The sequence below is a fragment of the Monodelphis domestica genome, chromosome 4, assembly GCF_027887165.1.
Source record: "Monodelphis domestica isolate mMonDom1 chromosome 4, mMonDom1.pri, whole genome shotgun sequence".
Taxonomy (NCBI): domain Eukaryota; kingdom Metazoa; phylum Chordata; class Mammalia; order Didelphimorphia; family Didelphidae; genus Monodelphis; species Monodelphis domestica.
Window position 1 is genome coordinate 91,717,572 of NC_077230.1, and position 27,057 is coordinate 91,744,628.

General features: G+C 34.7%; 1 protein-coding gene across 2 annotated transcripts in view; it reads right to left on the reverse strand.

Annotated features, from left to right (window-relative positions):
- The window catches only part of SNX4 (sorting nexin 4), a 96,345-nt gene that overhangs the window by 26,007 nt on the left and 43,281 nt on the right, over positions 1 to 27,057 (reverse strand). For both annotated transcript variants that reach the window (XM_007493830.3, XM_007493831.3), the window contains exons 6-9: positions 22,257 to 22,312; positions 16,195 to 16,267; positions 8,615 to 8,676; positions 3,427 to 3,492 (exon numbers count right to left, since the gene is read on the reverse strand). In XM_007493830.3, the coding sequence (XP_007493892.2) occupies positions 3,427 to 3,492; positions 8,615 to 8,676; positions 16,195 to 16,267; positions 22,257 to 22,312 (257 nt within the window). The remainder of the gene's footprint in view (positions 1 to 3,426; positions 3,493 to 8,614; positions 8,677 to 16,194; positions 16,268 to 22,256; positions 22,313 to 27,057) is intronic.

Sequence of the window (27,057 nt, forward strand, 5' to 3'; positions counted from 1 at the left end):
AGAGTTAAAGAAAAAGAAAAGAAAAGTAGAAGGAAAATTAGGAAAAGAAATGAGAGTCATACAAAAAAAGTTATGAAAAGAGAATTAACAGCTTAGTAAAAGAAATACAAAAAATACTATAGAAAATAACATCTTAAAAATACAATTGGCTTAATAGTAAGAGGCACAAAAATTCACTGAAGAACTCCTTTAAAAGCATATTAGGCCAAATAGAAAAGGAGGTACAAAAATACAAAAGAATTCCTTATTTAAAAATAAAAATAAAAAGAATTGGTCAAATGGAAAAAGAAGTACAAAAGCTCACTTAAGAAAATTCCATACTATGCCCAAAGGGCTTTAAAAGGCTGCCTGCCCTTTGATCCAGCCATACCACTGCTGGGTTTGTACCCCAAAGAGATAATAGGGAAAAATATATGTACAAAAATATAGCCCCACTCTTTGTGGTGCCAAAAACCTGGAAAATGAGGGGATGCCCTTCAATTGGGGAATGGCTGAACAAATTGTGGTATCTGTTGGTGATGAAATACTATTGTGCTCAAAGGAATAGTAAACTGGAGGAATTCTATGGGAACTGGAACGACCTCCAGGAAGTCATGCAGAATGAGAGGAGCAGAACCAGGAAAACATTGTACACAGAGACTGATACACTGTGGTACAATCAAACGTAATGAACTTCTCTACTAGCAGCAATGCAATGATCCAGAACAATTCTAAAGGACTTATGAGAAAGAACACTATCCACATCCAGAGAAAGAACTGTGGGAGTAGAAATGCAGAAGAAAAACATGATTGATCACATGGTTCAATGGGGAGATATGATTGTGGATGTTGACTCTTGATGATCATTCTATTGCAAATATTAATAATATGGAAATAGGTTTTGAACAATGATACATGTAAAATCCAGTGGAACTGCTCATTGGCTCTGGGAGGGGAGAGGGAGGAGGGGAGGGAAAAAGCATGAATCATGTAAAAGCATGAATTAAAAGCATGAATCATGGGAAAATATTCTAATGTAATTAATTACATAAATTTTTAAAAAATAAATAAAATAATTCCTTAAAAATTAGAATAGGGCAAGTGGAAACTAATGACTTCACAAGACATCAAGAAACAAAACAAAGTAAAAATAAATACAAGAAAATGTAAAATATCTCACTAGAAAAAACAGATCTGAAAAACAGATTGAGAGAAATAATTTAAGAATTATTATTCTGCCTGAAAGCCATGCCCAAGAAAGAGCCTAGATTTTATGTTTCAAGAAATTATCAAGGTAAACTGCCCCAATATCTTAGATCTTGAGGGTAAAATAGAAATGGATAGAATCCCCTGATTAGCTCCTAAAAGAGCTCCCAAACTGAAAACTCCCAGGAATATTACAGTTAAATTCTAGAGTTCCCAGGTCAAAGGGAAAATAGTTCAAAAAAGTCAGAAAGAAAAAATGCAAATATTGTGGAGCCACAGTCAGGATCATAAGAGATTTAGCAGTTTCCATGTGAAAGAAGCAGAAGGCATGGAACATGGTATTTCAAAAGGCAAAGGAGCTATGATTACAACCAATAATACCCTACCTAGCAAAACAGTATAATCCTTGGGGGCGGGGGGAGGGGGGGAATGGATATTTAATGAAATAGGACTTTCAAGCATTCCTGATGAAAAGGTCAGGACTGAATAAGAAATTTTGACATTCAAGCAAAATACTCAAGAGAAGCATAAAAGGTTAAACTTGAAAGAGTATTATAAGGGTCTCAATAAATTAAACAGTTTATAATCATTCATAGGAAGATGATACATGTAAATTCTTAAGAACTTTATCACATGTTAGAGTGATCTCCAAAAAAACAAAGGAGTGAGAAAGAGGAATGTATTGGAAGGACAGAGAAAGGGAAATTTTTCTCACATAAAAGAGGAGTACAAGGAAGAGCTTTTACAATGGAGGAGAAAATGGAGGGGGTAAGAATGGGAGTTGTGGCAGGTAATGGTTGAATCTCACTCTTATTGGACCTGGTTCAATAAAGGAGGGATACACATACACAAACACACAGAGTTAGTTGTATATAGAAATACATCACTCAATCAGGCAATAGAAGAAAAAAGCAATAAAAGAAACAGAAGGGGAATGATAAAAGGAAGGACAGATTAAGAAAAGCAGTATTTAGAAACAAAATAGACTTTTGAGGAGGGACAGGAAAAAAAGAGAGAGAGGAAGAAAATGGAATGGAGGGAATTATACAATTAGTAATCATAACTATGAATGAGATAAGCTGACCCATAAAATGGAAGCAGATAGCACACGGATTAGAAATCAGAAAAAAAAGCAGAATATTATTCTTAAGAGATACTTCAAATAGAAAGACCGAGTGTGAAAATAAAAGCCTGGAACAGAATCTAGTATGTATCAGCTGAATAAAAAAAGACAGGGGTAGCAATCATGATCAGACAAAGTAAAAGTAAAAAAAAAAGACCTAATTAAAAGGGATAATATGTGAAACTATTTTGCTAAAAGGTTCTTCACACAATGAAGTGATATCAAAAAATTTTACAGCAACTTTCTCTAATCGAGGCCTCATTTCTCAAATATATACTAAGTAGAGTCAAATTTATAAAAATAAGAGCCACTCCCTAACTGACAAATGGCCAAAAGATATAAGCAGGTCATTTTAAGAAGAAATCAAAATCTTTTTATTCGCTACCAATTAAAGACAAAGTAAAATAATTCTGGGATACCTCCTCACACCTACCTGAAATAACAAATGCTGGAGGTGGTGAGGGGAAAATGGGTATATTAAGGAACTGTTGGTGGAGCAGTGAACTGGTTTATGAAGAACAGTTGGGAACTAGCCCTGAAGGGCCATAAAAACTGTGCATACCTTTTGATCTGGCAATTCCATTATTGTGTCTGTATCCCAAAGAGATCAAAGAAATGAAAAATGATCTATATGTACAAAAATATTCATAGCAACTGTTTTTGTGGTAGCAAAGAATTGGAAATCAAGGGGATATTCATCAAATGGGGAGTGGCTGAAATGACTAACAAACAATAACAATGAGAATGGCATAGTAGAAAGAGCAATGATTGGGAGTCATAAGGCCTGAGTTCTAGTCTTGACTTTGCCACTAACTAGATGTTTTACTATGGATAAGTGATTGGCTCTCTCTGAGACTCAATTTTCTTCATCTGTAAAATAAAGCTGCCAAAGTAGATGGTCTCTAAAGTTTTTTCCTCCTCTAACAAACATTCTAAGATCCAATAACAAACATCTATATATGCTTAATGTAGAAGGAAACTATTGAACACCATACATACAATATACACAATACGATAAACATTTGTTGAAATGCATTCAAATTGTTTGTCTTCAAAAGAAATATTATGACACACTGAAAACTTTGTATCAAGTTATCCTACATTCATTTGGGACTTACACATCCATATGATGTCCTGCACTCTGTAGACCGTCTCCCATTTCTTTTTCTATGGCACTCCATTCACTAAGAAAAAACAAATGAAATTATGTTACATAAATTAAGAATGTAGAAAGTTAACAGGCTATTATTTCATACTACTTATTTCCAGATAACATTTAAAGATAATATATACAGATATACAGCATATATCTAAATAAAAAAAATTTTTAACACTCAGGCAAAATGCCAGGCTAAGTTTGAGTGATAAATCCCAATCAATTACACTTTAAAACTTTTCATTAAATGGGTGCATTAATATATTGTTGATGAAGTTGTAAAATGGTCCAATAAATCTGCTAGGAATATACTCCAAAGACTTCAAAGACAAGGAAAAAAAATACAGACTGAAATACACATAACCAATTCATCAATGTTTCATTTGACTTTTCATATTTATAATAGCAGGGTTGGTGTTTTTTTTTCCTTTTTCAAGGTGGTGGAGAGAAGGCAAATTTTGCTTAATTTAAAAATTTCTTCCATTTCTGATTCTATTCTTTTCTTCCCTAGTTTCTCTCTGGTCTCACATCACTGATTACCTCTTTTAAAATTTTTATTTATTAAATTAAGAACATTTTTCCATGGTTACATGATTCGTATTCTTCCCCCCACTCCTGTAGCCAATGATCAATTCAACCAGGTTTTACATGTGTCATCGATCAAGACCTATTTCCATATTATTAATATTTGCAAATAGAGTGGTCATTTAGAGTCTACGTCCCCAATCATATCCCCATCAAACTGTGTGATCAAGGAAATGTTTTTTCTTCTGTTTCTGCTCTCACAGTTCTTTCACTGGACTTGGGCTTTCTCATAAGGCCCTCAGAATTGTCCTGGATCATTGCATTACTACAAGTAGAGATGTCCATTACAATCAATTGTGCCACAGTGTCTCAATCTCTTTGTACAATGTTTTCTTGGTTCTGCTCCTTTCTCTCTGCATCACTTCCTGGAGGTTGTTCCAGTCTCCATGGAATTCCTCCACTTTATTATTCCTTTTAGCACAATAGTATTCCATCACCAACAGATACCATAATTTGTTCAGTCATTCCCCAATTGAAAGGCAGCCCTTCATTTTCCAATTTTTTGCCACCACAAAGAGCGCAGCTATGAATATTCTTGTACAAGTCTTTTTCCTTATTCTCTCTTTGGGGTACAAACCCGGCAGTGCTATGGCTGGATCAAAGGGCAAACAGTCTTTTAGCGCCCTTTGGGCATAGCTCCAAATTGCCCTCCAGAATGGTTGGATCAATTCACAACTCCACCAGCAATGCATTAGTGTCCCAACTTTGCCACATCCCCTCCTCCATTCATTACCTTTCTTTGCTCTTATATCAGCCAGTCTGCTAGGTGTGAGGTGTCTGATTCTATTCTAACCCCGAAGGGGTAAAATATTTCTTCAATGAAACAGATAATAAAGATATCTGTGATTACCATTAATGAACAAGAATTTGTTATAAATCCACCTGGGAAAATCCTGGGGAAAAAATATAAAATTCTAGAAGGCAGGGTATGAAGAAATCATTAATGCTAAACTTTGTAGTTAAACTTTTCGTTTTATTTTCTCCTTTTTTTTTTTGTAACCAATCAGGTTTGGTTTTAGGTTTTCAATTGTTTGGGGTTTTTTTGGGTTGTTGATTACTTGTGCCTGATTCTTCATGACCCCATTTGGTGTTTTCTTGTTAAAGACACTGGAATGGTTTGTCATTTCCATCTACAGCTCATTTTATAGATGAGTAAATTGAAGCAATTAGGGTAAAATGATTTGCCCAGGATCACATAGCTAGTGTCTGAGTAGTAAGTATCTGAGGCCGAATTTGAACTCAGGTCCTGCTGACTCTAGGACCTGGATCATATCCACTGCACTACTGCCCTACCTGCAAACCTAGCTGCCAGGTTTACAAATTTAAATTTTTGAATTCAGTAATCAATTCCCTAGCCCAAAGTAACACCAAAATTTTTCTAGAAATTAAAATCTGTAGAATTATCAAAACTTCAGATATCTAATTTCCCATTGAAAATTTGGTCTCCCTTCCTCAAGTTTTTCTCCTCTACAAACTAGCCAAAATGTCTTTCCTAAAGTCTAGGTCTGACTAGATCACTCCTTCACTCAATGGATTTGGTTGCCAATTATCTCTAGGATCAAATATAAATTCCTATCCTTTTCCCATTAAGGCACGTCCACAAACTGTCTCATCCTAATATCAGCTTGCCTGAGAAATTTGTGCTAGACATTTTGTTGATTTCAATAAATGTTTTATTGTGGTAAAACTTTATTTCTATCCATTTTTTTGTGAACATTGGTACCAAGACTATATAAGAATGGCTCTCCTGTCAGTATAATCTTGGATAACATCTATCCCAAGTGAGAGGTCCTTAATAAAGGCAAATTTCAAATATTAAGCAACACTGAACCTGCTAAAAACCCAAATACATTCTGTTTAGTTTTCCAATTCATTCATAAGAATATTATTGGTGAATTATTTGCCACAAAAATGTGTTTAGGCTACTTTATTCTGTTGATATGAAAATTAGTTAAAAATAGGTTCACTGGGAAACAAGATAAAGATAAATAGCAAATGTGATTGTGATTTTTTTCAGAATACAATTTAAAATTACAAGTCTAATTTCTAATAACTGCTTGAAGTGCTACAGAAATTAATTGAAGAAATCAAGAATATTATTCAATATATTATAACTTCAAACTGTAATTTTTAAATTAAAATAACTAAAATAACATTAATCTTTGGAAGGGTACATTTTCATCTACTCATAGCAATGTCCATTATTTATATCATTCACTATAAAAATCATCCAATTCTTCACTACACTTATTAACAACAATCTAGATATTGCTCTGAAATATACCTAAATTTAACCAAAAACATGCTTGTAACATGTTTTTTAAAAAGTAATACACAATAAGTTGATACTCTTAAATGTCTAGAGACAAGAGCTTATCCATCTAACAAAAATTTTTTAAAAAAGAAAATTCACTTTATATCTAGGGCATGTATCCATTTTGATCTTATCTTGGTAAATGGTGTGAGATGACAGTCTATACCTAGTCTCTATCAGACTGCTTTCTAGTTTTCCCAATAATTCTTACCAAATAGTGAATTCTTATCTCTAAAGTTTGAATCTTTTCTTTTATTTAAATCCAAGGTTATAATAATCTTTTACTACTGTTTGTTGCATATCTGTTTTGTGCCACTAATCTACTTTTCTATTTCTTAGCCAGTACTAGATAGTTTTGAGAATTACAGCTTTACAGGTTAAAATCTGGTACTACTAGAACTCCTTCTCTTACATTTTTTCATTAAGTCCTCTGATATTCTTGATCTTTTATTCTTCCAAATGAATATTATTACTTTTTCTAATTCAATAAAATAATTTTTTGATAATTTAATTGGAATGGCTTTGAATAAGCAGATGAGCTTGGATATGTTTGACCTTTTAATTACATTGGTTCTGCATACCCATGAACAATTAATATTCTCTAATTATTTACAGCTGACTATTTGTCCAAAAAATGTTTTATAATTATGTTCATGTAGTTTTTGGCTTTGCCTTAGCATATATACTCCCAGGTATTTTATTCTGTCTATGGTTATTTTATATGGATTATCTCTTACTGTCTCTTCTTGTGGGACTTTGTTGGTGATATATAGAAATGTCGATGATTTATACGGGCTTATTTTATATCCTGTTTCTTTGTTTAAATTATTGATAGTTTCAACTAATTTTGTATTTGAATTGCTATGATTTGCTATATACACCATCATATCATCTATGAAAAGAAATCATTTTATTATCTCTTTGCCCATTTCAATTCCTTCTTTTTCTTCTCTTATTGGTATTGCTAGCATTTCTAATCCAATATTAAATTATATTGGTGATAATGGTCATCTTTATTTCACTCCTGATCTTACAGGGAAGATTTCTAATTCATCTCTGTTACAGATAATGTTTGCTAATGATTTTAGGTATGTGCTTATCAGTCTAAGAAAAAATCCATTTATATCTACACTTTCAAATGCTTTTTAAAAGGAACCGGTGTTGGTTTTTAACATAACAAGAAAAACCATAAGCAAATTAGAAGAATAGGGAACATATTACCAATCATATTTATGAATAAAATAATACTAAACAAGAGATAAGAGAGCATTGTGGGATGTAAAATGGAAAATTTTGATTACATTAAATTAAAAAGGGTTTCTACAAATAAAACCAATGTAGCCAAGATTAGAAGGCAAGCAGAAAATTGGGAGGGAGGGCGGAATTTATACACAACTTATCAGATAGAGGTCTCGTATCTATAGCATATAGAGAACTTTGTTATATTTGTAAGAATATAAGCCATTCCCCAATTGATAGATGTTCAAAATATAAACATATCTATATGAAAAAATTCTCTACATCATTATTGGTTAGAGAAATGCAGGGCAAAACAACTCTGAGATATCATCTCAAACCTATCAGTATGACAAGAATTTGGCAGAATGACAGATGATGAAGGGAATTGGAAAAATTGGGACATCAATATATAGTTAGTTAGAAATGTGAAAGATGCAGCCATTTTGGAGAGTAATCTGGAATTCAGAGTTACGAAACTGTACACCCTTTGATCTTGTAATACTATTAGGTTTGTTTCTTAATGTGATCAGGGACAAAGGAAAAGAGCCTAAGTGTTCTAAAATATTTATAACAGCTCTCTTTTTTGTGGCAAATAACTGGAAATTGAGGGGATGCCCATCAATTGGGGAATAGCTAATAAGTTGTGGCATATGACTGTGATGGAATACTACTGTGCCATAAAGAAATGCCAAGCAAGTTAATTTTTTTATAACATATATATATATTTTTTCACTAAACCTTAAAAAAGACACCTGTGAAGTGATAATATAAACATTACTTTCATTTTACAAATGACACTGAGGTCGAGCTGAATGACTTGCCCTAGGTCAGATGACAAATGATAGAACCAGAAATAAGACCAGCCTCTTTGGACTCGTACTTTTAATGTTTTGGGTTTTGGGGTTGCTTTTTTTTCACTACGGCATCACAAATTTACAAAGATATATCATTTTCCATTTATGAGGCAAACTGACTAGAAACGTGAGGAATACTTTAGAATGCTAATGCTTACCTGAAAACTCTTCCATAATTCCCATGAACTTTATAGACACCATAGAGTCGGTCTGCCACTCTCTAAAATAAATGTTTATAGAAGCTGATTTAGATGGAGTTTATCTTATATTCAGTTTTCTACCAAATTATTTTTATCAGAAGATAAAAATTTTCCAATCCCTCAAGTAAATTTAGCATTTGAAAACCAAAAGTAAAAATTTTAAAATTTATATTCTAAAAATAATGTAAAAACTCAGAATAATTCTTTATACCACAGACATTAAATTAAAAATTCATGCTAGTATTATATTATTTGTTGTTTTGACTACTTAAGTCTCACTAAAATTTCCCAAATGTCCCATATTTGAAGGTAGAACTAGAGAGTCCAGCAATGGTCACACAAACCATAGGTGTCTGACTGCTTCTTGGAAGCCCTTCTAAATCCTAAGGATGCATCATGTCCCTGATGTTATTAATAAAACAGGAAAATTTGCCTCCCAAATCACCCTACAAAAATTCTCTGATAGCAAAGCTGCTACTTGAAGAAGATTTGTTATTTACTCGTTTCAATTCTGTCCAACTCTTCATGACACCTTTTTGGGGTTTTCTTAGTAAAGATACTAGAATGGTTCACCTTTTCCTTCTCTGGCTCATTTTTTTATAGATGAAGAAACTGAAAAACGGAGTGAAATGACTTGCCTAGGGTCACACAACTAATATCTGAGGCTGTATTCCTGTCTTCCTGATTCCAGGCCCAGCACTCCATTTACTACCACCAAACTGCTTCCTACGAGTCCTTTAAATATCTGAGGCCACCAGTTGCATGAGATGGTAGAAACTAGTTAAGTGAGATCTATTAAAAAGTTTTCAAATTCATCTTAGGCTAGAGTTCAATCCTCATTCCACTTGGAACTTTCCAAAGTTCTTGCCTTTAGTTTCTGGACCCAAGTTTTGGGGAATGTTGGCTTTCTTTGCCACCTCAAAAAATCCAACCTGTCCCAGATTCCTAGATCTTACCTATCAGCCCATGCCTTTCTTATTCCTAGACTATCTCCCAATGGCCCTAAGACCTAGAATTCTGTCCCAAAATAATACAGACAAGAGAAAAGGGAAAAGAGAGTTGAAATAAGCAATAAGGAATTGAAATCTTAGGTTCAACATCCCCACACTTGCCTACAAAAGAAATGCCCAATGTAAATTTGTATTAAAACACATTATTTACCATTAACTGTGATCTTTAAAACTATTAACCCTTACAGCTAGCATATGTCTACCATGGAATTCAGAATTCAAGAAGAAAATTTAAGCCCACCAGGTCTTTGCAGTCTAACCCAAAGAGGGAAGGGCACATATTCCACTTCTTGTAAAGCCTAACAGGCTAACTCCAGTTTCTGATCCTAACCATAACATGAGCAAGGAAGAAAACTAACTTTCAATTCATATTGATAAAGATGATCAGAATAAGGAAAAACAACTCCAGCCATGAAAGGTAATGAATGCATAGGCTCCAGGAAACACAAGCACAGGTTTAAAGAAATGTTGCTATTTTAGGCTTAATCACACTCTTCTGTGGCATACACAAGGAGAGGCGTAGAGATGCTCTTTCTCAGGTTGTAAGGTTTGTTCCTTCTCTCAGGACAGGCTATCTGGAGCAATAAACATTTAGGAACATCCCCTGAATGTGACTAATCTCCAGGCTAAATGGCAAAAAAGAATTCATGCTTTGTGCAGATTTTATCTGCAGAGGACAAATTTGAGATAACCAGGGAAGGTAAAGTAAAGGGGGCATCCACTTTCTTTTCTCACGCAATACTCCTTGGTAGCAGAGGCATAAGATATGGGAGCTCCCAGTTGTCATAGAAGAAAAGGGGAACTGGAGAAAGGATCTCCGTGAGACTAAGGAGTAGGCCATATCTGACTCACTGATTAGGTCATATCCTATAGAAAGACACTGGATAAAAAAGACTTTTTCAAAATTCTAAACAATTATATGTCTATGAGTGTCAATGAGATAAAAATGTCTCAGTCAACAAAAGTTGAAATTCAAAGAAAAAAACTACTATAGACCTGTTATAGCAAAGCTGACACAGGACAAGGAAAAACAGAAGGAGGAGCTCCAGAATGGAATACCAGGGAAGCCTAATTGCCAAAGTAAACCCATAACTGGTAAGACTCTTGTTACTAAACTTTAGGGTAGGGTATTCTTAATCTTTTTTGTATCATGGATTTCTCTGATGCTTTTCTGGGAATATGGCTTTTATTTTTATTTATTTTTTTAAACCCCTACCTTCCGTCTTTGAATCAATACTGTGTATTGGTTCCAAGGCAGAAGAGTGGTAAGGGCTAAGCAACAGGGGTTAAGTGACTTGTCCAGGGTCACACAGCTAGGAAGTATCTGAGGTCAGATTTGAGCCCAGGACTTCCCATCTCTAGATCTGGCTCTCAATCCACTGAGCCACCCAGCTGTCCCTGGGAATATGGCTTTTAAATGAATAAAATATATAGATTTACAAAGAAAATCAATTATACTGAAATGTGTTTATGAAAATATAAAAAAACTACCCCAACAACAAGCTTATGGATCCCAAGTTAAGAAGCCTAGTTTTAGGATGGGTTTTTTTTTTTTAATTGTAGGCTTTTCTTTTCAGACTCTAAAAGGAAATCTCACACAGCTGCATTTGAATAAGAATAAATCCTACAGATCACAGGAGTTAGTCCTGGTTAAAGTAAAAGTGCAAGTAAATGTTTTTGAGACTTAGAGTGAGTATTTTAAATTCTTTTTTTTTCATCTTTAATTTCCACCTTTGAATCAATACTGTGTATTGGCTCCAAGGCAAAAGAGTGGTATGGGCTAGGCAATGGGGGTTAAGTGACTCGCCCAGGGTCACACAGCTGGGAAGAGTCTGAGGCCAGATTTGAGCCTAGGACATCCCATCTCTAGGCCTGACTCTCAATCCACTGAGCTACCCAGCTGCCCCCTGCATTTTAAACTCCTAAGAGAACCCACATGAGCGGTCTCCTGATTCCTTCATGCACCTCTACCCTAGTTACCGGTGCTGTTTCCAATAAAATTATTTTGAATCTACTAGGTACACTATTTTATATATAAACATGTAGTTTCCCCCCACTGTACTGTAAGCTTCTTCAGGGCAAGAATAATTTCATTTTTCTTTGTTGTTAATGTGAAATTAGCCTGATCAGGTAGAATGAAATAGAAATGAGTCACTAAAACACTCCAAGCAGATGAGACTTATTAAGGAAAAGATAACGGTTAAACAGGGACTGATGCCTGAAATTTAAAGTGTGGGAAGGTACAATGTGTGACAAAAGGTATTGTCTCTTCAAAAACTACTCTGTTACTATTCTAATAAAACCTATTTTATAGAGAAAGCCATAATTGCTTGATCACATGCTGTGTCGCCTCCATCTCTTGGTTTTATATGCCTCGGGGTTACCCTGTGTGATAAGACGACACTGAATAAACTCCAGGACCACCAGGCAGCTGAGAACAAGCATCTGCCAACCTGATAACTAAGGGCAAATATAACAATATCATAACTTTGTAAAAAATCCTTCGATGGGTAAAGGCTTAAAAGCTGATTTTTAAAAGTCCAAGAATCAAGAACAGAGAGAAAAATGGAAAATGAGGACTGCTTGGGGTGGAGCAGGGCGGGGGGTGGGGGTGGAGGTGTGCTTAAACTGAAGAGCCATAGTAGGATAGTTACTAGAAAATCTCAGTTTCCTTATCTGGGCATGAGGAAATGGGCATAAAAATATTACTTTATCAGCCAAGGTTGTTGTAAAGATCAAGTGAGATGATAATTGTAATTAAAACATCTGGCATAATGCCTGGCACATAGTAAGTGCTATATACGTGTTGTTATTATTATTAATCCTAAAACATTTCAATTTGATGCATAATCTGTTAACAGTCTACCACCGTAACAGCAGGTTATCACAACAAAGTGCTTCTCTTAATGAAACATGCTGAAAATGAAATCTTCCTAGTTGACATGGATTATAATGTCAATTTTCTTCTTTTTGACATATTTTATGGCAAGATGATCAAGTTTTCAGTACATGACACAACTGATCCAATTGTCACAAAAATCACAATTAATTAAAGACGAGGCAACCTTCCTTTAAGGAAGAAGAGTGTAAGTCATTTAGTTCCTCTGTGCATCCCTTCTCTGTTGCCACTCATCTGCACAAAATCTTATTAATGCCAATCTCCCTTTCCATCAGCTTCTTTAGAGCATTTTTGGTAGGTAGGAAAGAGAAGGTTAGGATCTGAGATTTTAATATCATATAAAATTCTAAGTGAGAAAATTCCATCTAGAGATCATGCCAGCAGGTCTTTCACTTGTGGTCTTAGAAAGTTACTTAAGGGGCAGCTGGGTGGCTCAGTAATCTACTGAGAGACAGGCCCAGGGATAGAAGGTCCTGGGTTCAAATATGACCTCAGACACTTCTTAGCTGTGTGACCCTGGGCAAGTCACTTAACCCCCACTGCCCAGCCCTCAAAGCTCTTCTGCCTCGGAAGGAAGGAAGGAATGAAAGAGGGAAGTTACTTAAAGCACTGTGAGGTTAAATTACTTCCTTTTTCATTTTAGATGCACTCATTTTATTTGTGTAAAAGCTTTTCAGTTTCATGTAATCAAGATATTTGAAATACATATACATATGTGTGTGCACATATAAATATACACACATATAAAAATAAAATTAGAAAATGTGTTTAAAATTAGGAAGATCAACAACATTTCCAAAAACATTTGATTTTCAATGACAAATGTCTCGTATTGGTTAAACAATTTAGAAAAAGCTCCTTTTTCTCTATGTGTTTCATGTGTTGTTATTACAGTTGTATTCAGTGGCAGGCTTTGTCCCTGCATCGCCTTTTAGAAAAGTATCCTTAAAAGACCCAGAACAAATAGAGATGTTGCCCTGAACTTCACATTCCATGTACTCCTCTGGACTTCTGGGTCAGTTACAATTAGACCACTTCTTTCCATTTATAATAATCTAGCTCTCTCCTCAATTCATCCAGCAGACCTTAATAAAGAGAAAGAGAGAGAACTCCCAAAGCATGTCACTATCCCTGACCCACCCAATCATCCACCCATTCCTGTTTCATAAGGAAGTTTTGGTTCCTCACAGGATCAAAGGGACCTTAGAATGCATCCAGTTCAACCTTTTTTATTTTAGAATGATGAAACTAAGGCCCAGAGCGGTTTGCCTAAGGTTACAAAGTGATAAGCAGGAATCTGGAAATAAAATCTAGGTCTTCACCAAATCCAGTGCCCCAGCCACTCTCCCACACTGATTTCTTCTCATCTCGTGATTCTGTTAAAAGGTACTCTATAATGTCCAATTCAATTCAGAACCCCAAACCAGGAATTTCATCCTCCTGGTCATTTGGCTTAATGGAAGGGGATCTGGAAGACTAATGGGGGAGCTTTACTGGGGCCTGACATTTCCTTTTCTCTGCCAACTCTGGAATTCTCTGCAATTGTACCTTTTATAGGAACCAGGATCCTTTGACTCTCAGGAAAAGGCAGCAGTAGGTCTTTGTGTCAGAGAAAGAGAGGAAGTAAAATTATCAAGATTTAACTGTTTTCTGAGTACGGATGCAGTGCCTGCTCTGGTTTTTATGCCCTACTTAGATCAGCTATACGTGTTCCAGGTCGAAATGTGGTCAAGAAAACGTGGGCAGGTCACACTTAAAGAGGGAAAAGCCTCAGGAAAGTCAACTGTAGCAATGTCTTATACAGTCCTGGACAATGTTCAATTTCAGGCCCATGTCTACTCTTTTGCATTACTCCTCATTATTCTACCACAATGAATTTCTAATAATGAATTTCTTCTAACACTGATTATCACTGCTAAAGCCTATGCCATCAGAAAAGCCTAAAATTAGAGTTTTGAATTTACCATCAGATCATATAGATTTGAAGCTGGAAAGGACCTTAGAGGTCATTTTATGGATAATGAAACTGAGGTCTAAGTAGTAAGGTGACTTGTCTAAGATTAAACAGGTAATAAGAGGCAGGGGCAGAATTTGAACTCAAGTGCTCTGATGCCTAAGTTAGTGCTCTTTCCACTAATAGCTTACATTTATATAGCATTTTAAAACCTATGAAACACTTTCCTCACAACAACCCTGTAAAGTAGGTACAGAAAGAAATTTTCCCAAAGAAAAAATGGAAAAACTGAAGCTCAGAGAATTAAGTGTTTTGATGATAGTTATACAGCTAGGAGATATTAGCCCATACTTAAATCTAGATCTAGCTATGAATTGAACCCACTCTCTAATTAAGTCATGCTACATAGAACCTGAGAACCCTGACAACTGGCTCTAATCTAACTTATTCCTGAAGAAGAATACATATAAGAATGCAATTAGGGGTAGATAGGTGGCTCAGTGGATGGAAAGCCAGGTTTAGAGATGGGAGGCTCTGGGTTCAAATTTGGTCTTAGAAACTTCCTAGCTGTAACCCTGGGCAATTTACTTAATGCCAGTTACCTAACCCTTACCACTCTTCTGCCTTGGAACTGATGCTAAGTATTGATTCTAAGACAGAAAGAACAGTTTAAAAAATAAAAAAATAATGCAATTAGGGAGACATTGCTTTGCTGTTGCCTACTTCAGGGCCTAACGCTCAGTCAGTTCTGTTCCAGCTTTGAGTACACATCTGGATTAAATCAGACCCATGGTTAAAGGTAGCACAATAGTAGAATAAAAATGACATCTAACTGGGAACAGAAGTTCTGGGTTCTAGTACCAATACTTAATTTAACTAAAATAATATAATCATCAACATCAATAAACCTCTCTGGGCCTACTTTCTTATCTCTAAAATAAGAGATGAAGATGTAATACAAGAGGTTATGCTCATATCATGAAAATACAGGTCATCCAGAAGGTTAGGCTAGTTTGGAAACTTCTCTAGGGATTCAAATGAATATAGTGTTGACCTAGATATCCTAGACTTCTCTGGACCTATCACAGTTTCCTCTTATGAAGGCCAGCCTCTCAGACTAGAGATTCTGAAGGGATGAAAGTGAACAAGACATCATTTCCCAGGCTCATTCATTCACCCAAAAGCTTTCGGCTATTATTAGAGTCAAACTGAGTTGACATGTATGAATCACCCCTGAAATCTTAGCACTTATTTTCTTAGAAAACTTTATATATCTTCCATTACAACAAATCTATCACTGATGTGGGAGAGACCTCACAATAAATAAAAGGTTTTAAAAAAATTCAAAGAGTAAAGAAATTAGGTAGACCTTAAAGCAATCATTTATATCCTCACAATGAAATGAAAGATTTGACACTATATCATTACAAACACATATACCAAATTATAAACTTTAGATGGTGAATGTAGCTGAAGTCACGTTCAAATAGTCTAGAAAATATTTTTGTTTTTTTTATTTAATTTTTTACAAAATGCACTGGGAATAATTTAAAAAGTTCTAAATTACTGAACATGCATATCACCCTACCACCACCACCATTACCACCACTTAATTGTGATTAAATGATTGTACTGCCTTATAAATTCTCTGGCAAAAAGCATGTGGGGAACTTACGGCTCTGACTCGAAGAAGGTGTGAGATGACAGACTGTAGTTCATCACCATAGTGTTTTAGTTCAGTAAATCTCCTGGGAACAGGACACAGATAATATATCATTATATATAAATATGTGTGTACATATATGTGTAAAAATATTTTATTTTCCCAATTACATATAACAATTTTCAACATACATTTTCTGAGATTCCAAGATACAAATTGTCTTTATCCCTCCCTTCCCTCTGCCTCCCTGAGATGGTAAGCAATTTGATCTGAGTTATACATATATGTCTATCAGTATATATTTAAAAACAAGCATTCACAAACTGAAAGTACTATGATCTAATGGCTGTTGACTATGAACCTGATTCTATTTAACACTGTTAGCTGCAGATTTTTCCTCAATTGAAAATGACTAACAAATTTTTGAAAGAACAAGGCTCATGCTTTAATTTGACATTTTCAAAATAAAATTAAGAATTAATCATGTTAAAATCTTTATTTTGTGATGGTTGTGTTTTGGGGTTGGTTTTTTTTTTTTTGCACAAAAATCATCTTGGAATTAAATAAGGAAAACGAACTTTTTAAACCTAGTCATTTAACAACGAATCCTATATAAAACTGTTCAATTACTTCCCTCTCTGGACCTTAGAGATCATTTAGTATAATCCCCTCATTTTACAAATGACCAAAGAGATATAATTTATCTGGGATTATATGCATAATAAGTGTTAAAGCTAGGACACAAATCCAGTTCTAATACCAAAGGCAATGTTCTTTTCAATTGCAGCCTCTCTCTAAAAAGACAGGCACTATTGGCCATTTAAATGGTCCTAAGATTTTTGGAACACCTTGTATACTAAGGGGCAAACAGGGAAAGCAAATAAGAGGAGGTTAAACAAAAAACACATTTTTTAAAAGTGCCTTTAGACTCTCTAGAGTTCCATTTCCCATCTTAATACCCTACATATGTAGTGACAAAAGGCTATTTTATATATATATATATCTCCTATAATTTATTATATATGAATATATGAAATATATGAATGTATTATATATGAAATATAACTTATTTCCTTTACTATTCAAAATTTCAATGGAATATATTATATGACAATAGCAAGAGGGTAGGACTGAGAGTATGAGCAATGTTAATTAATGCATAACATGTCATAAGGTAAAGGAAGTCTAAAATCACTTGGTATTTCTTCACCTTCCCTCTTTTGCCCCATCCTTTTTTCCACATATTGTTTTACAGCCAATAAACCTTTTGAGAATCAATTCAGGGGCCAATGGACATACAAGAGTAGCTGGCTTTGATTAGGGAACATATCATTAGGCTGATCTCACTTCCATGCAGGATCCTACATGGAAGAGGGAAAACTGAATATTTCAAATAACTGTATGAGAAATCTAAAGACTTTTTTTTTTTTGCCTGCTGCCAAGTTTCTCACTGGTTATGCCTTCCTATTTACTTAGGCTCAGTATCAAGAGGCAAAAAGTTCTTTAAACCTCACTCTCGTTCTACCGCTAATGAATAAGAGCCTTGACTTCAGGAATAAGGCATGATTACACCTCTCAAGGCTTCATCACAACAGGTTAGATATATTTCTTGGCCTGAACTCCTTCCCCTCCAAGGCTGGCCAAGAATCCACTATACTTTTAACAAAATTCCTGAGACAAAATTCTGAAATGTTGTTACATCAGAGTTGCTTATGGAATTATCAATAGAATTTAAGTATTTAGTCTCTAATAAATTTAAATTAACAGAACCAGTAGCTTATGAATGTGAGGAAGGAGGAGAAAGTTTTTATTACTCCTACAGGAGCCATAATTAAAAGAAAACAGCAGATCTATAAGTTGCAAAGACTAGTAACAGGCATTTAAGAAACAGAATAGGACCTGGATTCTTCCTTTAAGTCATTTATAGTTTGTCTCAATCAATGACTAGCAATGCCTAGAGATTTAGATGGGGAAGCCCACTCAGTATTCAATGAAATTGAAATAATAGACGAAATTAGGTCTCTATATACTCTGCTTGGAATTGATACGGTAATTGTTACAGTACTCATTCCCAGATTACAACAGATGTGAGCATATTCTTGCATGAGGAGTATAAATAATTGAAATGTAAATGCATTTTTAAGAAAGGTAATATAAAGGAGAAGACAATCTTGGGAAAGATAGGCTGGAACCAGGAACAGAACTTGAACAGAAAGGAGGCAAGTATAGGAAGGAAGTTGTTTTGGAGAATGAGAGAAGAGAAAACATCAGTTGATGAAAGCTACCAAGAATGACCAAAGATAAAGGTTAGAAAGCTGAGGACAAAGACTTGAGGAAAATTTTTCAGGCAGAAAAGAATTTAAGGGAATAAGAACAAAACAGGGACTTGCTATAATACAAGGGAGAGCAAAACTATTAAACTAGTATTTCAGCTATTGTTTCATACTGAACCCAAAAATAGAAGTGTGGTGATCAACAAAGAACCTAGCATCCTTCCAAAGACTGAAGTTAAAGATATAATTTGGATATTATGGAAGGGAAAAATAAAGAATATCAAATTTGTTCAGGTGGTCATAATAACTATACTTTTCCTAAAGCATGCAGTTTCTAAATTAAGATTTCCCATATTTAAATAAAAACAAAACTAATGAGAGGAAAAAGAAGCTGAGGGCAACCTATGGCCCTAACCTTGTGATCTCTGGGGAAAACCCAAAGTTTTCTTTGGTACATGAGACATAGAGGCTGCCAGGGAAGCCTCGGCTTGGTGGCCTTAGTTTCCACCATATTCCTCAATGTTACCTCTCTTCTGTTTCTTTGCTGCTCCCTGTATGGACCATGTTCATTCCCACTTCCATTATCCTATTCCTCCTGCCCTATCATGACAAAATTAAGCTTCTTCTTCCTCCAAATATTCTAAATGTCAACAAGATCATTAAGTCTGAAGAAAGAGACATGCCTTTTCTTCATTCCACTTACTCTCATATTGGGTTCTACGTAGGAATTTTAATAAATAGTCAAAGATAATTTTAAACAATTGCTTAAATGGGACAGCTGGATGGCTCAGTGGATTGAGATCCAGGCCTAGAGACAGGAGATCCTGGGATCAAATCTGGCCTCAGATACTTCCTAGCTGTGTGACCCTGGGCAAGTCACTTAACTCCAATTGCTTAGCCCTTAACCATTCTTCTGCCTTAGAATCAATTCTTAGTATTGATTCTAAGATAGAAAGTAAGGGTAAAAAAAAAAACCAACTGGTTAAGTTAGAAGGAAATGTTTCTTAAATATATAAAAATGTTATTGAGCAGAAACTATGCAATCATATCATGCATCTTAGATTTTAAGAACCACAAAGTCTATTTTCTATAAGACTTATTAGTGCAGTTAATCTATCAGATCACATTTTCACATCATATCAATCAGGTCAACTAAAAAACTTCAAAAAGAGATATTCAAATGTAAACCAATTCCCTTAATTACTAAAAATCAGAAAATTTAGAGATTTATATTTAGATGTCTAGAACTGCATCATACAAAATCAAGTAGAAGAGTCTTATCTGAACATGTAAAATTGAGTTCCTAAGAAATAACTTACACAAACCACAGACTAACTTTTCTTGAAGTATTAGCTAGGGATATTCTAATAGCTATTATAGCTTTATCTCCCACATCTGGCTAAAGCATTCTCAGATTGAACACATTCAAAATAAATAATTTGGGGCGCCTAGGTTGCTTCGTGGATAGCTTTCCAGGCCTGGTGATAGGAGGTCCTGGGTTTAAATATCACTACAGATACTTCCTAGCTGTGTAATCCTGGGCAAGTCACTTGATTCCAACTGCCTAGCCCTGATAGCTCTTCTGTCTTAAAACCAATAATTAGTATTGATTCTGAGAGGGTAAGTTTTTTTTTTTAATTAAAAAAAAACAAATAATTTCTTTTAGTTGACATAGAAAAATGATCAAATTCAGACCTCTTGGATTAGAAGGAACTACAGAGACCATTTGGTTGAGTGTCCTCTTTATTATTTTTAAACAGGAAAAAACATATTTAGCAGTAAGCTGGTAATATAAGAGAATGTTGAATAGAATATATGCTACAAGTTTTAGATAAGTAATACAGTAGCAAAAAAAATTACAGGAAGTTCCTTGTATGTATGACCACCCAGGTCATCTAGTTCAATGCTCTCTTTTTACAGTTGAGAAAAATGAGGTTCTGAGAGATTAAATGACTTGTTCAAGATCACATAGGTGGTAAAAAGCCGATTTGAAACCAAGTCCTTATATCCCCAAACCAACACTCCTACTACAGGAGTAATATAAAAGTATATTGAGAAAACACTCTCTCTCTCTTATATACTTCATCATGGTATGAAGGTGGCTCTGAGGTGGTATAAGATACTATAGTAATACAATTTTTGGATACAACAGCCAGTTTTCAATAAAAATTCAAAGAAACCTCTTTACAAAGTGTATTATCCTCCCCCAAAAGTTAACTAATTCCAATGCTCTCATTTTACAGATAGGAAAACTTTGGAAGAAAACAGCTGTTTTTCCTTGGTGGCAGTGCAAAGATTAGTATCTGCACTTCTGACTCCCAGTCAAATGAAAAACCTATCTACTAACAGGAGTTGGCCACAATTCAAAGACCGGAAAGAACCAAATTTGAAGAGTCTCTAATCCCCCATCCCAAAGAAGGCCATTGCTGAACTCAAAGTTGTGCTTGACACATGACTTCTATTATTTCACAAATTATCAATAAGTACTTTTCTCATGCAATAAAACAATCAACATGTAATCAATATGTGCTAGTATATTATCACCTATCAACTTTTCAGTTCTGTTTTCACAAGATCTATGATCAGTAAACAAGTACAGAACTGGCCCAGTGCATTGTGAAGGGAAAAATATATTCCATCTAGATGAAAAACAGGAGATGAGGAAAAGTATTTTAAACGAAATGAAAGCTATTTGCTCACTATTTTAAAAATCTCTTCAACATTATTGAAGTGTACTCTAAAGAGATAGTGTGGTTTGGTTTTCTAAAAGATTTTCTATCCATCATAAATATACTCTTAAAGTGAATATCATCAAGTCCAAATTTTGTGTGATTGGAAATCTGTTACCCTAAAAATTGCATTTCCCAGGAGCCCACTGACTTCCTGTCATTACATACTTCCTGTAGACTGAGGGATAAATTCAGTGGGAGTTCCTGGTCTTGCCCTCTTTGCTTCCTGGGTTGCGACTGTGGTGGAAAGTGGGCTTTTTGAACAGCTTGATTAGCCATAGGCACGTGGTTTTATTTTGTAACCTTTTTATTCCTTTCTTTCTAATGATCATTAATGAATCTTACAAAATATAATATTTTTTATTATTGTACATTAATTTTAATTGGCCTTGGAGTAGCTTGGGCTTGAGACCTCAGGCTGCTTCCCTTTGGACTGACATGTAGTGAGTGAAAAGAGCTGACTCCTTTCCTTGGCTTTTCTGGAGGCACTAGCCTGTAGCCTCTTGTTTTAGTGGAGGACTTGTGGTTGGAAGCCTTGTTAAATTAATCCTCTCTCCTCCCCACCCCCCCCTCTTCTGGAGCCTCTGAATCCCTGCCTGGTTCAGACCAGGCCAGAGCATCTCTGCATCTCTCTGCTCTGCATCTCTGTCTCTCTCTCTCTCTCTCTCTGTCTCTCTCTCTCTCTCTCTCTCTCTCTCTGCTCTGCATCTCTCTCTCTGTCTCTCACTCTGCATCTCTCTCTCTGTCTCTCTCCCTCATTTTCCTTACTTTCTTTCTCTCTATTTGTAAATAAAAATACCATAAAAGCCATTCTAACTTGAGTAATTCATTAGAACTTAGTAATTAAATTCTTGGCGACCATACTCTTAAATATTTAGACCAACCATAAATTTTACCTCTTATAGTCTCAATGGCAGATTTAAACTGGCTTAAACAATATCTTATCAGACTTTAGGTATTAATTAAAATCTTGGGTAAATAAAGCGCATACATTCAGAAATGAAAAAATTAATAGTTTTTGAAAGGCACCATTCAAAACAACATTGTAATTGTTATTAAAACAAAACCTTACTTGTCTGGGTTTTTCACTCTGAATGTTGCATTAAGAGCTTTTAACCTGGAGTCTGCCTGGAAAAAATAATTTGTTAACTCAATTACAATTATATTTCAGGGTATAAAATCAAACAGTTTACTTTCCTTCTAGAATTAAGATGCTAAAATAAAAATTTCTTCATATTACAGCATCAAATACATTTGAACAAGTCTCATTAGGAAGATAATTTAATAATTAAGCTTTTCAGAAACACCACAAAAACAGGCATCTGTGAATAACAAAAAATGGTGCAACCCAGTAAATAAAAATACTGGGAAATAACTGTTATTCTCAGGTGATATAATGGACCACAGGCCACAGAGCAAAGCAGTTTAACTCTGCCTGCCCCTACATGTGTACAAAGCAAACAGAACCAGTGATTTATGTGGAGCATTCCTGAAATGGTTTCCAAGTGAAATTACAAATCAAAGGGATATTAGGTTCTTACATTTTCAGGTTCCAGGATTTTAGGAAATAAAGGCATGGATAGAAGTAATTCTCACTAGCAAACTCTATGAGGCACTCATTAATAATTTTTATCAAGATAAAAATGCCTCTCCAATAAACATAAAGTATTATGAAGTCACACAAATTATTTATTAATTATCTCTAGGTAAAATAGATGCACAAAACCAATCTTCTAAATAAATATTTAAAGATTTACACTCAATAAACTCACAAGAAGCTATTCTAATGGTTGAAAAGGTAATAATGGTTTCAAAAAACTGACAATGAAATATACCTTCCAGCTTTAAGAGGGAGGTGTGGGACTCCTTGGATACAGTATTATATATACTGTCAGACCTGGTCATTATATTCTTTGTTCTCACTTAGCTGTTTCTTTGTTTCAAGAGAATTCAAAACTAGGGGAAGGGAGCAGCTGGGTGGCTCAGTGGATTGAGAGCCAGGCCTAGAGACAGGAGGTCCTGGGTTCAAATCTGGCCTCAGACACTTCCTAGCTGTGTGACCCTGGGCAAGTCACTTAACCCCCATTGCCTAGCCCTTATCACTCTTTTGTCTTAGAACCAATACAGACTAAAGTAAGTGTCATCTTAAAAAAAATGTTAGGGGAAGGAGATAATGAATAACGGGAAGTGACTGTGATAGAAAAATAAAAAGCATCAATAAAACTTTTTTTTTTTTAATTAAACAGCTAGGGGCAGTTAGGTGGCTCAGTGGATAGAATACCATGGCTGGAAATGGTAAGTCCTAGGTTCAAAAATCTGGCCTTAGACACTTCCTACCTATATGACCCTGGACAAGTCATTTAGCTCCAATTGCCTAGTCCTTATTGCTCTTCTGTCTTGGAACTGATATTCAGTATTGATTCGAAGACATCAGGTAAGGATTGAGAAAAATAAGAAGCTATTCTGATAATGCCCACAGCAGAAAAAGAGGAATTCTGATCAATAAAAAAAAAAGTTAACTTGCCATCAATACCATTAGATTTTTTTTTAAAAAGGCAACTGTAAAAATCCCAACTGGCATGAAAAATATGAATTAGCACTACCTACATTTACCAATGTCATACCTTCATCTAATTCAACCCTGTCTCAGCAGAGTTTCCAAAAAGCATTTCCCTGTAGCAAATACATTTTCATTTATCGAGAATATCAGAAAACTAAGCCAAACAGAGTTGAAAGAAGAGAAATTATTCTCAGTTTCTCGTTGATTCTATTGATTTCTTTTTCTCTTTGGGATCAGATTATTACCTGGCCTTCCTCCTCTCAGAAACTTGATGGAGATTTACTTCAAAATCTTTAATTTCATTAGTTATAAAATTCCCTTCAATGACACAGATTTCAACTCTTTTTCACTTAGAGATGATCTTTGAAAGTTGCTGTTGTCAAAAAATAAACCACCCAGCAAAACTCGTGAGGTGATGGGGCTCTCAAATCTGGTTGGGATGGAACTCGGACAAATACATGTACATGCAATTTTAACAAATCAAAATTTGTAAAAACAAATCAATCAATGTATGTAAAACATATTCAAAATAAAGACTACAAAAAATTTAAGTTAGTCAATTTATTCTTTGGTCTATAACTAAATATACAATAAAAACCAAAGGGCTTCACAAATTAGACACTAAAAATATTCACTGTAATTCTGGGAAGCAGGGAAAGGATATCTGGGCCTATGACTTCATCGATATATGAAATTCCCAGTTTGGAAACTCCCTTATACATGCAGATTGGCAACTCGTTGTAATTTAAGAGTTTTACAGAGTTGTCAAGGAGAATGACTTATGTGACTTGCCAGGGCTCACACATATCAGAAGAAAGTCTTGAATCCAGGTTTTCCTAAATCCTCCAAGAGCAATTGGCTGCCTTCCAATCAGAATGAGGGGCAGTTTTTGTCAGGAAAAAGGCCATTCTCTTGATCTGACTACTATCCATTAGATCATTCTGTCTCTCATACAAATGGCAGCCTACTAAGATGGGCAGATAAAAAAATTATGGAAGAAAATACAGTGTATTTTTGTGGAATGACATAGTGGATAAAGCTCACCTTGAAGCCAAGAAGACCTGGGTTGAAATTCTACCTCTAACACAGACTGACTAACTGCGTGAACCTGGCAAGTCATGTGACTAAGTTTCAAAGAAGGTGCTGACCTAAATTGGTAGACTCTACAAGTGAAATCACAGGTCCAGTCTATATCCCTATCTCTCTTGAACCTAATATTTTTTGGCATCACCAAATTATTGTGCCTTTTATTGAAGCAAAGCACACAAAATATAAAAAACAAATCAATCACAATCACTTAATTATATACATGCCACCTACTTCCTCCCTCTATCTACTCTCATTTCTTTGCTTTTGAAATATCTTAACATGTCCATCACAATATTTAAATGCCCAAACATTTATTCTAACTCTTTTTGGGTGGAAATTTTTCTAAAATGTATTATGCACTTACCTGTTTCTTAAATTGAGCATACTGAATATAATTTAATCTTTCATGATGGTTTATGAACATGTTGGACTTAAAATATAGTAAGAACCTCAAAGACTCTTGAATTATGAAGGGCTATTCTCTCTATAGGAAAAGGCATCAGCTTACATTATTTTAATTAATATCTACTTTTTATACTTTTTTGAGAGAGTACTCAGGAGGATATCCAAAAGAGTAATGAATCTTCACTTTATGGTGTCTATTTTAGCTACACAATAACTCTTGTATACTTTCTGATTTGGGGTCACATATGGGATAGTTGTGGCTGCCAAATAAGTGACTGATGTTATATCCAAATATGGATTTCTTCAAAAAGGATACACCTCCTGACAGTAAAAATTTAACAATTTTATGAGGGAAAAAGAGAGTAAAAAATAACCAACAACAAAATCAGGAATACACTAAGATATTTGTATTGCACAATCTTTGCTTCTATTTAGTCTTTGTCACAATCTCATTAAGAATGTAATTTTACAAATTATGCAGTAAATTTAGTGCTACCTTTCCCAGATACTTTAAAATTTTTTCTCTACGATTTACCTAAATACTAAATATCATCCTTATATTATTTAAAACAAAAAAGTTCTACTTTTATGGTATCATATATTTGGCATTTACAAGATTCCAAATATATTTTATATACAAATGAACTTTTATTTTTAAAATTTATTTGTTTGTTTGTTTATTTAAAGCCCTTACCTACCATCTTGGCATCAGTACTATTTGGAATCAATACAATAAATGTATTGGTTGGGCAATGGGGGCTAAGTGACTTGCCCAAAGTCACATAGCTAGGAAGTATCTGAGGTCATATTTGAACATAGGACCTCTGGTCTCCAGGCCTGGCTCTCAATAAACTCAGCTACCCAGCTGCCCCCTAAACTTTTTTAAAATAAGATTTTGTGACAACTTACTAATAGCTATAAACAAGTCCTAAATACCAACTTCTTAAATGAATCACTAATAAAACATTTTAAAAGTAAATAAACATGTATAAAATGCATATCTTCTATTTATGCCCTTTTCATTGGTCTCAAACATATTTTAAATATTTCTACAGAATTCTTATCAAAATAATAGTTTTTAAAAGTTTAAGATTCCTTTAAATCCATCCCTCAACTAAAATGTACTTACTCTAGCATTCTCTTTGATGACTTCCATAACACAATATAAAAATTGAAGGCATAAAGTCAATAAGATTTCATTTGTTTAAAAATGGTACATTTAGGGGGTGAATGATTTATAAACTAAAATCTAAGAACAGAATGATTTGGAAATAATGGTTTTTATTATTTACACAAAATCCCAATCAAAAAAGAACATTATATACCAACTCACAATTAGAAAATTGGTGTTTTTAAAGTCCTGTGAAATTATCATATCATTCATGCATAAACTTTTGTTCTTATTTCTATCACTTTGGTAAATTTCTGGCACACTACTGCCATGTTGTCTGACTCTTAGGTGTGACCCCCATTTGGGGTTTTCTTGGCAAAGATTTGGAGTGGTTGACCATTTCCTTCTCCAGCTCATTTTACAGATGAGAAAACTGAGGCAAATGGAGTTAAGTGGCTTTCCAGAGTCACACAGCTAGTAAATGCCTGAGGCCAGATATAAACTCAGAAAGATGAGCCTCCCAGACTCTAAGCCCAGCACTCTATTTACTGTGCCAACAAATTACCTCCAATATTACTATATATGAACATTAGGCCCATTGGCATTATGATTGTTTTTCCCCCTTTTTTGTCATTTAACCAAATCAGCTTAACAAAAGATATTTTAATTTTTATACTTGGATGTTAATCAGGGTTATACTAGTTATAT